Source organism: Pinus tabuliformis, chromosome 2_2, assembly GCF_031772625.1.
Source record: "Pinus tabuliformis cultivar Carrire ecotype Pingquan chromosome 2_2, CPIR1, whole genome shotgun sequence".
NCBI lineage: Eukaryota > Viridiplantae > Streptophyta > Pinopsida > Pinales > Pinaceae > Pinus > Pinus tabuliformis.
In genome coordinates this window covers 1,158,355,285-1,158,367,525 of record NC_142300.1, presented here as the reverse complement: position 1 = coordinate 1,158,367,525, position 12,241 = coordinate 1,158,355,285, and the positions used below count along the sequence as shown (strand labels likewise).

The window sequence follows — 12,241 nt, the reverse complement described above, 5'->3', positions numbered from 1 at the left end:
ATTAATTAATTGATGAATTGATCATAAGAAATCTCTTATTTATCAATTAAGTAATTAGGGTTAAATAGAATTAACAAGGAAAATTTGGAGAACAATAATAATAAAATAAATCAAAATTATGAATTAAATTAAGTAATCAAATAAAACAAAATTAATTAATTAAATTAACTAAATAGGAATGTTCATTTATTACTTAGGATTAATTAACTAAAATAAAATAAAAATAATAATAAAACAATAGACATAATTATAATTAATTAGTTGATTAATTAAAATAATTTATGAATTAATTAAAAGATGTTTTTAGATTCTTAGGTTGAATAAAATAAAAATAGAAATAAGAAAATTAATAAGGATAATAAAACTAACCTATAATCAAGAGAATTAAAAAAAATTAATAATTTACATATTAAAATCAATTAAGTAAAATAAAATTAATTAATTAAACTAAAATTATTATAATATTCAGATGTATATATGAGTCGGCTTCTTTATAAAATTAATTAATTCATATATATATGAGAGTCGGCTCCTTTATAAAAATTTATCAATATTTAGGTTTACTTATACTCTGGTCGCATGATTCTTCTCTCAAAGAACTATCAATCTTATTCTAAAAATTAGTCCTGATGATGGACCCTCTTTGGGGTTTGAAACATCAACAGAATGAACATGATACTGTGAATAATCCGGATCAAGCTACTCCAACATATACATCACTGATATCACTACTTTATTTATGAATGAGATCATTGTTTCACTATCAAGTAGTAGCACATCCCACACTATTATCATCACTGGAGATGCCACAGATTTAATTTGCGTAAGACATCAACCTCATCAACGTGATTGTAACATTTGCTAATTATTTCAGTGCACGAGTATCAACCATCGGCCACTTCCTCCCTTATTATGTAACTTTTGCAAGGCTCAAGTGCCTTCAGAAAACACAACTTCCATCAAACATTTTCAAGTATGATTCTTCATTTAACAATTATGGTTTTCAGGCCCGGAAGCTACCTTCATGACATGGATCTATTAGTTAGGTTTGAATATGCCTCAAGGATATGCTTTAGTGGTTTCAATGTTTAACAATCATTAATAACCTGAATACAGTCTTTGCTCAACAGATTTAATTACAAGTGCTAATCATGGTTTGCCATTTCTAGTTTTGCTAAATAGTTTACTACATAACTTTAGTTAGTAGATCCCTTTGAAAGCTTCTCTCTAGAGATTCCTTTAGAAGTAGGAAAAATTTCCTTGGATTATCAACAAATGTTCTCTAAAATTTGCGAACGTAATGCTACAAGATTTCAAGCACAATAGTCACAAATGATGACACAACTTCTATGTTGCCCTTGTATGTTATTTATTTGGATTGTTGTTCTAGTGTGTGCATAGGTGTTAAATTAAGGGCTTGTACTGGTTTCACAACGAATGTTTGATTCACAAATCTGGAGGTATTTATACTACTATACAAGGTGATGATGCAGTGAGTTTTAGGTCTTTGTTCACAAAATCATTGCCATACTTCAAGGCAACAATGTTTTGGATTTTATCTATTAACTTTTGCCATTTGTCAATGAAAACAAGGTCGCATTCTTAAGTGAAACACTTCATGAGTTTTGAACCTTAAGAGCAATTATTATCCAATGATTTTAGGTACCTTCCAAGTCTGCAAACGATGGTTGTTACTTATGAGGAAACCCTATGCCAAAATTTCAGAGATAGGGCCACATGAGATATAGGTAGACTTCTACAATTTCACAAGGGTTACAAGTTCAACAAACCACAGTGACATAGGTTGCAAGCAACTTGAGGTGTCACGTAAGATTCTTTGTTGGTTCAAAGATGGATCTTGAAGATTAACACATAGAAGTATCACAAATACAAGTTGACCGAGCCCAGATTAGGCCTTCAAAGAGATAACAAAGATTACCCTTACGCTTGATGAAGGTCGAAACTTGAAGATGACCTCAAAAAGCTTTGGTCTTGCTACAAGAGAACTACCCATACGAATCCCACTACAAGTCAAACCACAATAAAATTCTGAAATGTACTTTGCCTCTCGTCTAGTTTTCAATAAAACCTATGGTTGAAATATTTCAGAGCTACATGCTTGATGAAGATCGTTAAAAATGCATATCATAGAGATACTAAGGAATGGATTTTGATGTTTTAGGAGAAGCTCTATTAGGCTTTTGAATTCCAAGATTGGAGGGAAACAAATGTCTTAATTTAGGGAAAATTTTAAGTTTGTTGAAAGGGCCTACTTAGGTTTGTATGTTAGATTTTAATAACTTTAATTTAATACACATATATATCTATATATATATATATATATATTTTATATCATTTTGGAGGTCCCAAAAATCCAACATTTTAATAATATTTCCTTTTAAAGTGCTTTAGACTAATTTCTAATGCCATGCCTTATCATCATGGTGTTGGGGTTTTAGCCCACAAGATGAGTCCATCTTCAAACAAGTATAACTAAAACCATGAGGCCGCTTGAGATGCTCCGCATATCAATGGAATAAGCATGAGGAGGAGAATTCATTGATAGGATCTCCAAAGCAAACTTGGTGATTTGTTGCTTAAAAAACCTCCAACAAGTGTGGGGTATGTCCATCGTCTAGGAAATCCAAACCCTAGTGTTAGGGTTTCTAGACATCCTTCCATTAGAGCTTCCAACTTGATGCAATCTAGACAAATATTAAGAGCGCTCATTAATAGATGTTGGCATCAATGACAACATCATTCAACAATTATCATGATTAGAAATTCAACATTGCAATTGAATTTCAACATGGCCTTCATTGTTGCTTGTAATGCTTTTATTTGGTACCATGTTCCTAATATGCCAAGGGTGAAGATACAAAAAGGAATATGATCTTCCAAGATATTTTGATGTGATATTGTCTCCAAGTTCATCTTATTTCAAAAGAGGGCTGATCTTTATAGTTTGATTATTCAACCATATCAAAAATAAAATCTAAATGTTAAATGATGCAACATCATAAGATCTTTCAGGTCATGAACACTTTTCATTATCTTATTTTGTTAAACATGACAAATCATAACATACAAATAATTCAATCGAATATTGAAAAGGGGTTAAAACATTGATTATACCTATCTTGTATATGGAATTTGTTATATATTCACTTTTTCTTAGAATCTAGATGCAATTATTGTATATGTGAAGGCAACTAAAACTAAAAGTGAGGAAATTTTCCCTTCCAGGTGTTATAAACACTGTCATTCCACTCTTCCTCCCACCTAGGCTCAAGGAAGTGTTTTGCATATTGGTTTTTGAGTGTCACTTTGGGAGGTGTTATAAACACTGTGTCATTCCACTCTTCCTCCCACCTAGGCTCAAGGAAGTGTTTTGCATATTGGTTCTTGAGTGCCACTTTGGGCATCGACAAAATGTAATGGTTTTATATGAATATAGAACCAAATCTATTGATTACAACGCAGACAACTTCACAAATATATATAATATTCCTCATTTTTATAACCTTACATTACCTTACATTGATGAACACTTATCGAATAAGAATAAAAATAATAATAATGTTACTTCAATCAAAACATTGGGATAGCCACTTATAATTTCAAACCAAGAAAAGTCTTCCTTTAAGGCTATAGCTCTTATTATCAGGGGAGAGAATGACGAGGCCATAAAAACATTGGAATCAATCTACTCAATTTTAAGTTGTAACCCAAAAGAATAATTCTTAGATAGGCATGTGAGTAGTAGTTGATACCAGGGCATCTACCAGTCACTCTATTGGAGTGGGATTCTATGTTACTCAATTGCATCATTAGTGGTGCCAAGCAATCAACGGTCAAATAACTAAGAAAATAAAAATAAAAATAAATGACCAGCAATGTAAGATGTCACCTCAAATGTCATTTTCTATTGTTGCAAATAAATTCTTACAATGTTTTAAAGCGTTCGATGGAACAATGCAGCTCTAACTGGTTGCTAGATACTTCGCCTTCTCTGAACACTAACAATGCATATGCTTTCCCCAAAAAATATATAATCGGAATGGCATGCCACAAAGTAAAGATGGTGGGAAAATCAACTAAAGAAGGTTATACAGGCTAGGAAATATGCCAAGGAATTCAGAAATTATACATGAATTGGGGAAAAATGCTTTGAAAAATTGAAATCTTTATTTCCGTTTTATATGATGACAATAAGAAGAGTTCTGTACTCTAAAGGCCAGGTGGCTTCACTATTGGCAAAGGGTTAAATATCTCCTCAACATCTAATGGAAGCCCTAGGAGTTGTCTTAGTAATGAGGGCGATGAGCTTTGTTTTTTCCAAGTATTGTACCATGGTCCTCCACCCACTTCAAGTGCTGCCAAATCGCTACTGACATCAAGAATGACCTACAACAGGACACCAGCAGATTGATTAAAGTGCGACCATTTATGTTGCCCTTATATATCTCAAATGAGTGAAAACTAGTGCCAAACAAATCACATCTTTGAAGATAAAATACAAAAGAATTGACAATTCTTTCTTCCTCCTATTAGATTAGGAAATTTTAACAATTATATCTTCCTTATATCACATCATTCAAGCACAGTGCTGTTATTAAATTCTGATAGCAATTAGAAGATACTGAAAGACAATTTCAATGCATATAAATAATGAACTTATTCTCTGAACCTTTATGTTAGTTTCTGCTATCCATTGTACATCCATTAGAACACCACATCAAACTCATGAATGTCTACACAATGAAATGAAGCAAAATTATCTTAATGTCCATGGGTGACCAAAGTAGGTCAATGCGACTCTAAAATAGAAGTAATAATAGACACATGCAAGAATTCACAGATGAACATACATCCATACAAGAAGATTTCAAGGACCACCATGCAACTTGAATCATGTTATGAGACCCTAAGTTTGGCATAGAAGAAAAATTGCTATCCCTTTACAAGACTTCACCCATATACAACTCCTTAAATACTTAAGACTCGTCCATTTGAGATTTTCCTTCCTACACAAATGCCTCAATTCTGCTTACTGTAATGTATATCTGCACCCGTGGCTTATTTAAGCTGAACTTTTAACATAGCTCCTTGGCTTCCCCCTAAAGGCATGAAAATGCCCTAATACTGCAATTGTTAAAGACTACATGGTGCGAATGCTTTATATTAGCATCAATTTAATAAAAAGAAAAATTCTTAAGTATGCCAAATTTACTGCCTTGATTAGAAGAAGCAGTTTTACCAACTCAACTCTTTGATCATATAAACCTTTGCTTACCCCAGGAGAGGCTATACTCAAGTCAGCATTCTTGAGATGGGTCCTATGCATTGCACTGTACGTTTTGTGAGATCAACAGTTTCCGTCATAAATAGCTGCAACCATTTTCTAATATAAGCAGTCCTTTGGTTGTCACCTCATGTGTGATCCTTAATGGCCACCTTTGACAAATAGTTTTGGTTTAATAGATTTGCCTTATTTTAAGGTGTTTCATCATGATGTGAAGGGCATCTATTGTTTTGTTTGTATGATATTCTATACCAACCAGGATTGAGTGTCCTAATTGTTGGCTATATAACTATGCCCTGGAAAATGTTGCAACATCTCCTTGCAAAATGACCATTCAGGTTCCAGTTTTTCTCCTGAAGAGTTAGATCATTGGATGTGTTTTCAAAATTTAGCCACTCTTTCCATCAAAATGGCATCTTTCAAATTCCGTCCTATTTTGAATAAAATTATCCACGTAAAACTAACTTCCACTGTAATTTTTGAAGTTAAACATGGCTTTAAGTTTGATATCATTGACCAATGATGGTTAAAGATTATCAATGAATTGCACCAACGACATAATTTCATTGACATGAACCTACTCTACATGTCCAGAACAACCCTCCGTAAATTTAACTTGGCATATCAAAGTTAAAACATCGTGCCTTAATTTTCAGCAGTCTTATGATTAGATGGAAATGGTGATGCTTTATAACATTTATACTCTAGTGACTTTCTTCCATATGCATACTTGACGATTATGTTATTCATCAAATGGAATTGAGCAATTTTTTTGATTAAATGCTGTTAAAAAAGGACAACTAAGGTCCAATTCCACCATAGACAGCTCATTTGCATGAGATGATGATGGCATTGGATTCCTCTTCTCGAGAGGATCAATTTTGACATAAAGGCATGATGGATTCTGACAAGCAGAGATGTATTTTTGAAGTCAAGCCCACAGAGATGGTTTTTGTCAAGGTCGGCCCCACAGTCATGTAGGCTTATGAAGCCCAAGAGACATGACCTTTGACCCACATTGACTTGTATAAATACAAGTTGAGTTGAGATCATTTTGGCACATCCAAAAACACACATCTTCTTCTCTCTCCTCACATGATTGGGCAGTTCGACATCTCTTCTTGGACAGCGAGTTTTCTCTCTCCTCTTCACATGTGCGGATCTGTTTGACTGTAATTTCTGTGATTTCCTGCGGTTGACTTTTCCAGTGCACAGAGCAGCATTGACCAGGATCTTTGACTTCTCCTTTGACTGTGTTTTTTGTGGATTTGGATTCTGCCAGCTAGGCCACACACAGAGATCGAGGCAATCTGTGATGTTTGACCTGTGTTGACCGCAGGACTGTTAGACCCTGTTGACCAAGTTTGACCTGATTTTGTGGCTGCGTTGAGTGCGCTGTGATTGGCTAGAAAGGTAAGTTTCTCTCACCTTTGACCAAACTCCTTTGTGGACTGCTGCTGCTGCGTTGACCATTGACCTTTGCTGGTTAGGGCTTACTGTTGAGTGCTGTTGGCTTCTGTTGACCAGAGACAGAATTGTAGAGATGGAAGAGGTCATCAAATTGACCTAGTTGCAGAGATGTTTAGATCTTCTATTGGGCAAGTCAACTTGTCTGTTGACTTTGACTATTGTATCATTGTACTTATGGATTTCTCTCTCTCTCTCTCTCTCTACATTTGATATTATCAAGAAGAAAAGATCTGTGGCTTTTCCCCCTTGTGGGGTTTTGCCCTAGCTTTAAGCCTAAATCATATAGTGTTCTTTCATCAGTTACCGTCATATGATATTGATTAATGTGATTGCTAATGGAAATCTAATGGAATGGGCTAATGGATTAATAAAGTAACTATCCTAACCAAAGAACATGTTAAGCTAAAATTAACATGGTATTAGAGTTAGGTGAGGACAAGCCCAAGCAAAAAGAAGAATGCAATCACAAGAGAAGTTGTCAAGTTTCCATTGAGCAAGGGACTTTTAGAACGGAGAAGTATCTTGTTGCAAGCCCTAGCAATCATGAAAAGTCTCTAAAGGAGCTAAGAATTCAAGTTTGGGTATATATTAGAGCTGAGCTCAATAGCTCATGAAGGCCACTAATCAAATCTCAAGATGCTAATCATGATTGCAAAGTCCTCCTTCAGCATCTAATGGAAGTAGTCCTATCCTGAAGTGATCTGAGGTTGTGTTAAGCCTTCAAGCCCTTCAGAAATCCAAAAGGTATGTTCTTAATTCAGTTGAGAAGAGGGCTAGTGTCACTATTGACATTCTTTGAAAGAAGCTTTGGTGAGGACCTGTGGCTTTAATTCAACAACAACTAAAATCATTGAGGCACAATTCTGGGCTCTTTTGAAAAGACCGAAGTTCTGAAGATATGGAAACTTGAATCCAATGTCATCTTTTTGCCATGTTGTTTGCTCCTAGAAGCATGAAGGCAGGAAAGACACCTGGAACTACATTGAAAGGCAGGAAAGACATAGTTCTGGAACTACACTGAAAAAGACCTGATTTGGAAACAAAAGAAGATTCAGTTCTGAAAATTCGCTACCTTAGGATCAAATATTTTTTTGTCTAGCAAGAAAGAGTCATATCCAAGCCTCATAAATTCTGAGAAGGTTTGGAAGCCCAGAAATTCGTCTTCAAAGGGATCTGAGTTCCTCAATACAGATGTGAACCTACATTATAATCTCAAAACTAAAACTCAGTACCTAATGAAGGACAAATTATAAGGAAACAGTTTGGTCAAGCTTTGCCCAAGAACCTGAGTTCTGTTGCAGTCCTATTAAGCTCTTCAGGAAGGAGCCGAGTAAGTTGGGAAATCCTGCCATGGAGCTGAGTCTCCTTGTAGTCTTGAGCTTATCCATATGACTAAAGAAGCCACTATAAGGGCCATTGTTGTTTTGTGCATTCATGTGGTAGAAAAGTCGAGTAGCTATGACCTAGTCTCATATATTCATATATATATATATTCTATCCCTATCTACTAAGTAAGCTCACCTGATAAGGGTGTTTGAATGGGCCAACATTCTCGTTGTTCTCTGAGCTTCAAAAGAAAAGGTCTTGGGTGTGCTGGTTGGTAATAAGGCTGAGAGCCTGCAAAGAAAGATCCTCAGTTGTAGAGGATTCATATCATCCCTGTATGAAACATGCAATGTGAGGAGCCCTATTGTGAAGTCTTGTATGTCTAGAAGAAAGCCAAATATTTTGCACAACCTACAACGTATGGCACATGGAGCCGAGTTGGTCTAAACTTATAATCTTTTGTTGATTGCCATGATACATTATCTTCAATAGTGCAGATCTGTGATATAGAGGCCGAGATCCTCAGTACAGTTTCATATCTTATGCAAAATTAAACAGTGAGAAGGATCAACTGACTAAGAGGGAGTTGGTGCCTTTGTTTGGCCTGTTGTTTTGGGAAAGTCTGCTCTCTTTTGTAGAAAGGTTGAGCCTCAGCAAAGAAAGAATTTCTGTGTCTCCTATTTATGCCAAGTCCCAGTGAAGTTGTCCTTGAAACAATTTGTAAGTGTAAAGATACTCATACAGCTCTACTCTGAGCATTCTATAGATTGAAGTCTGAGGCCCTAATCAAAGGTCAAAGACTGTTAGAAGAATTCTCTTCAAGGAGGACAGTGAGAAGATGCCTAGCAGCTGATGAGATGTTGTTGAAAAGATTAGTAGCAGCCATTTATATCTTTGTCTATCAGGTGAAGCAATGGAAGTTCATGCAGCACCTTTATGTTGGCACCTTTGGGTACCCTTGGAAGTCTGGCAGCTAGGAGAAGAAGTGCATGGCACTTTGGAGCAGTTCCTTGTAACAACCCTTATGAGCATGAAAACAGAGGTGCCTTGAAGAAAGTGCATGACAGATTCTGTCTTGACAAGCACGATAAGCAGAAGACCCTGATTTTGGCATCTTGGTGGGTCATTGGGCACTTTGATGCATTGAAGCAGGATCTTATGAAGAATGGTCTTATGGATATGGATGCCTGAATGCAAAGGACCCCTCCTCATCATGGATTGGGTAATTTGATGCGTTGGTAGCAGTCATCTAGCGATGAAGGATAATGCAGCTGTTTTGGGATAATCTCATGGGAGGATTTCTTCACCTTGGTTGAAGAAGGACCATGATGATTCTTCAGAGTTTTCCTCTCTGACCTGAAGCAAGCTTCCTAGAAGTTTGTTGTTGCAGTTGCCTCGTGGAAAGTCTCATCTCTCGTATGAGAAGCTCATGATTGAAGGCTAGATGATCACCTGAAGCAAGGCTTCAGAGGGAGCTATAAAATCCCTGGAAAAATGACCCGATGAATTTTCTTGCCCGATGATTATTGATGAAGGCAAGTCATGAGAATGATGACTCTGATGATGGCTTGATATATATCTCTGTTACCTTAGAGGCTGCATGGAAGCTGCATGATTATGATTGATGACTTTGGTACATGGACCTAAGGGTCAATAATAGGAAAGGGGCAGGTTGTAGATAGCTCGATGATTATGTTTTGGCAAGATCACTTTTCCTATATTCAGAGGGAGCTATGGACGAGATATGTTGATTGGATTGTAAATATACAACTATTGATGATGTCTTCTTAACAAATGATGACCCTCTCATTTATCAATGTAAGAGGAAGTTGACTTTTAAAGTCAAGATGGAAGACCTAGCCTTGATGCACTATTTCCTGCACTTAAAGGTCTGATGAGATGGAGAAGCTGCTGGTCTGGATATATATATATATATATCTATATATATATATATATATATATATATATCTTGTGGGATCCCTGGTGTTCTTGATAAACACCTATCATATGCTTTGCTATAAAGACTCTGAGTCGATCTATGGATGAGCCTCATATATTGGATAGTTGCTTGTTGAGATATCTTTGTGATTCTATTATCTATGGTCGGAGATGCACTGCCAGAATCTAAGATTCCATGGACATTCTAATGCTGGCTCAGTTGGCAGTGTGATGGGTGGAAAGAGCACATCTAGTACTATAATTCTTGATTTTGTTGCTTTGGGAGCACTATTGAGGCTGAATGTATAAAGCAACATGCATGGCTTATTATTATGAAGCCAGTTGGTTGATGCAACTCTTCCATGAGCCATTTGATGTGCTGGTAACCACCGTTGTATATTGCAGAGTGGGATTTGCCTTTCAAAGAATCCCATGTTCAACAACCATTTCAAGCATATTGGCATCATGTACCACTTTATTTGGATACGGTACAACAGGGAGCAATCAAGATCCATCATTTCAAGATGGATGTGCAAATCACCGCCATCCTCTCAAAGCCTCTTGACAAGGTCAAGTTGATCTTCCTTCATAGAGAGGTTGGGGGTCGTGGAAAGAACCTACTACAAGAGTCTCGGTTGAACATTGAGCTCTAGGAGCTCTTGGCGGCCTAGGGTACTTCTTGATGCTATGTGCGACCATAGGGTGAGTGGTTCACCTTCCCCTATAGGTACGTTGTGTACACGGTGAGTGGTTCACCTTCCCCTGTGACACCCTATCATGATATATGAAACATAGGGTGAGTGGTTCAGCTTCCCCTATGGTGGTTGTCATGTGTGTAGAGTGAGTCGTTCACCTTTCCCTACGATTGACGAGATATGCATAGGATGAGTCAGTGTTGCACGAAGCCCCCCCCCCCCCGGTTCCAAGCCTCGAAGCGCGTCCCGTACGGAAGCGCCTAGGAAGCTTGGTCGGAAGTGGCGCTTCCGAATTCGAAAGCGCCGCTTCGGCTTTTTTAGCCGCTTCCTGGAAATTTGGAAGCGTTGTACGGAAGTGCCGCTTCCATGCCTCCGAAGCGCGCTTTGTATGGCGCTTCGGGCCTCAGAAGCGTGGCGCTTCGGAGGAGGAAGCGCACGCTTCCCGTACACTTCCGTACGCTTTGGGCAAGAAGGCCGCACGCAAGGGAAAAAGACATTTTTAAATTTTTTTTTTTTTTAAGTTATGTTAACTTAGCATAAAGGGGGTGGGTTAGGGTGAGGTTAGAGTGAGGTTAAGGCGAGGAATGAAAAGAATAAAGCCCCCATTCATTCCTCATTTTCTCACTTTGAGTTTATGAGAGCTGGAGAAGAGAAGAGAGGAGAGGAGAAGAGAAGAGAGGAAAGGAGAGGAGAAGAGAGGAGAGCTTGGAGGAGTGAAGAAGGAGCTAGGAGAAGGAGGAGGAGCTTGGAGCAAGAGCTTGGAGGACTTCATCTACAAGAGCTAAAGAGGTAAGTTCAAACCCCAAACTCCCTTATTTTTTTGTATTTTTCTCCTCCCTCTCCTACTCTTTCCCATTGTTTCTACTTGCTCCTTTATTTACAGGTTGTCCACCACCTATATCCATATTCCAAGATGATGTTCTTTTGGCTTCTATGTATCATTCCACTCTTGGTTTTAATGATGGCAAAGGGGAATAGGAATAGAAGGGAAGAAACAGAAGAGGACAATGGTCCCAATATGAGTGACCCAATGTATGATGAGGAGGAAGGGGATGAACCTGAAGGGGACACTGAAGCACAAGATGGGAAAGCTACATCAACACCCTTGTGGAACTATGTGACCAAACTTGATGGGGGAAAGGGTGGTGGATCTTACAAATTTGTGTGCCCTCATGGTTGTCATGCAGGAAAACCATATTGTGGTTCATATACCCGTCTGAGGAGGCATCTTTGTGGGGTGCTGGACAGTGATGAAAAAAAGGGTCCTGTGGGGGTAAAATTTTTCCCAAACATTTCAACTGAAGAAAGAAGAAAATACATCCAAATAGAGATGGCTACACAACAAAAAAACAAGAAACAAAAAACTCATTCTGAATCAAGTGCAACCTCTAAATTTGGTAGTTGCTCATCTCCTCATGGTACTTCTGCAAGCTCTGGAGGTAGAAGAACAATAGGGGTTTTCCTTAATGTTGCTGGGAGGGATGATGTGGATGGAAAGATAGACCGT

The 12,241-nt window shown here is 37.5% G+C and overlaps 1 protein-coding gene across 2 annotated transcripts in view; it reads right to left on the bottom strand.

Annotated features, from left to right (window-relative positions):
• Positions 1 to 3,899: 3,899 nt before the first annotated feature.
• The window catches only part of VTE1 (tocopherol cyclase, chloroplast / vitamin E deficient 1 (VTE1) / sucrose export defective 1 (SXD1)), a 327,369-nt gene continuing 319,027 nt past the window's right edge, over positions 3,900 to 12,241 (bottom strand). For both annotated transcript variants that reach the window (XM_089405876.1, XM_089405875.1), the window contains one exon: positions 3,900 to 4,407. In XM_089405876.1, coding sequence (XP_089262002.1) covers positions 4,231 to 4,407 — 177 coding nt within the window. In that variant the 3' untranslated portion in view covers positions 3,900 to 4,230. The remainder of the gene's footprint in view (positions 4,408 to 12,241) is intronic.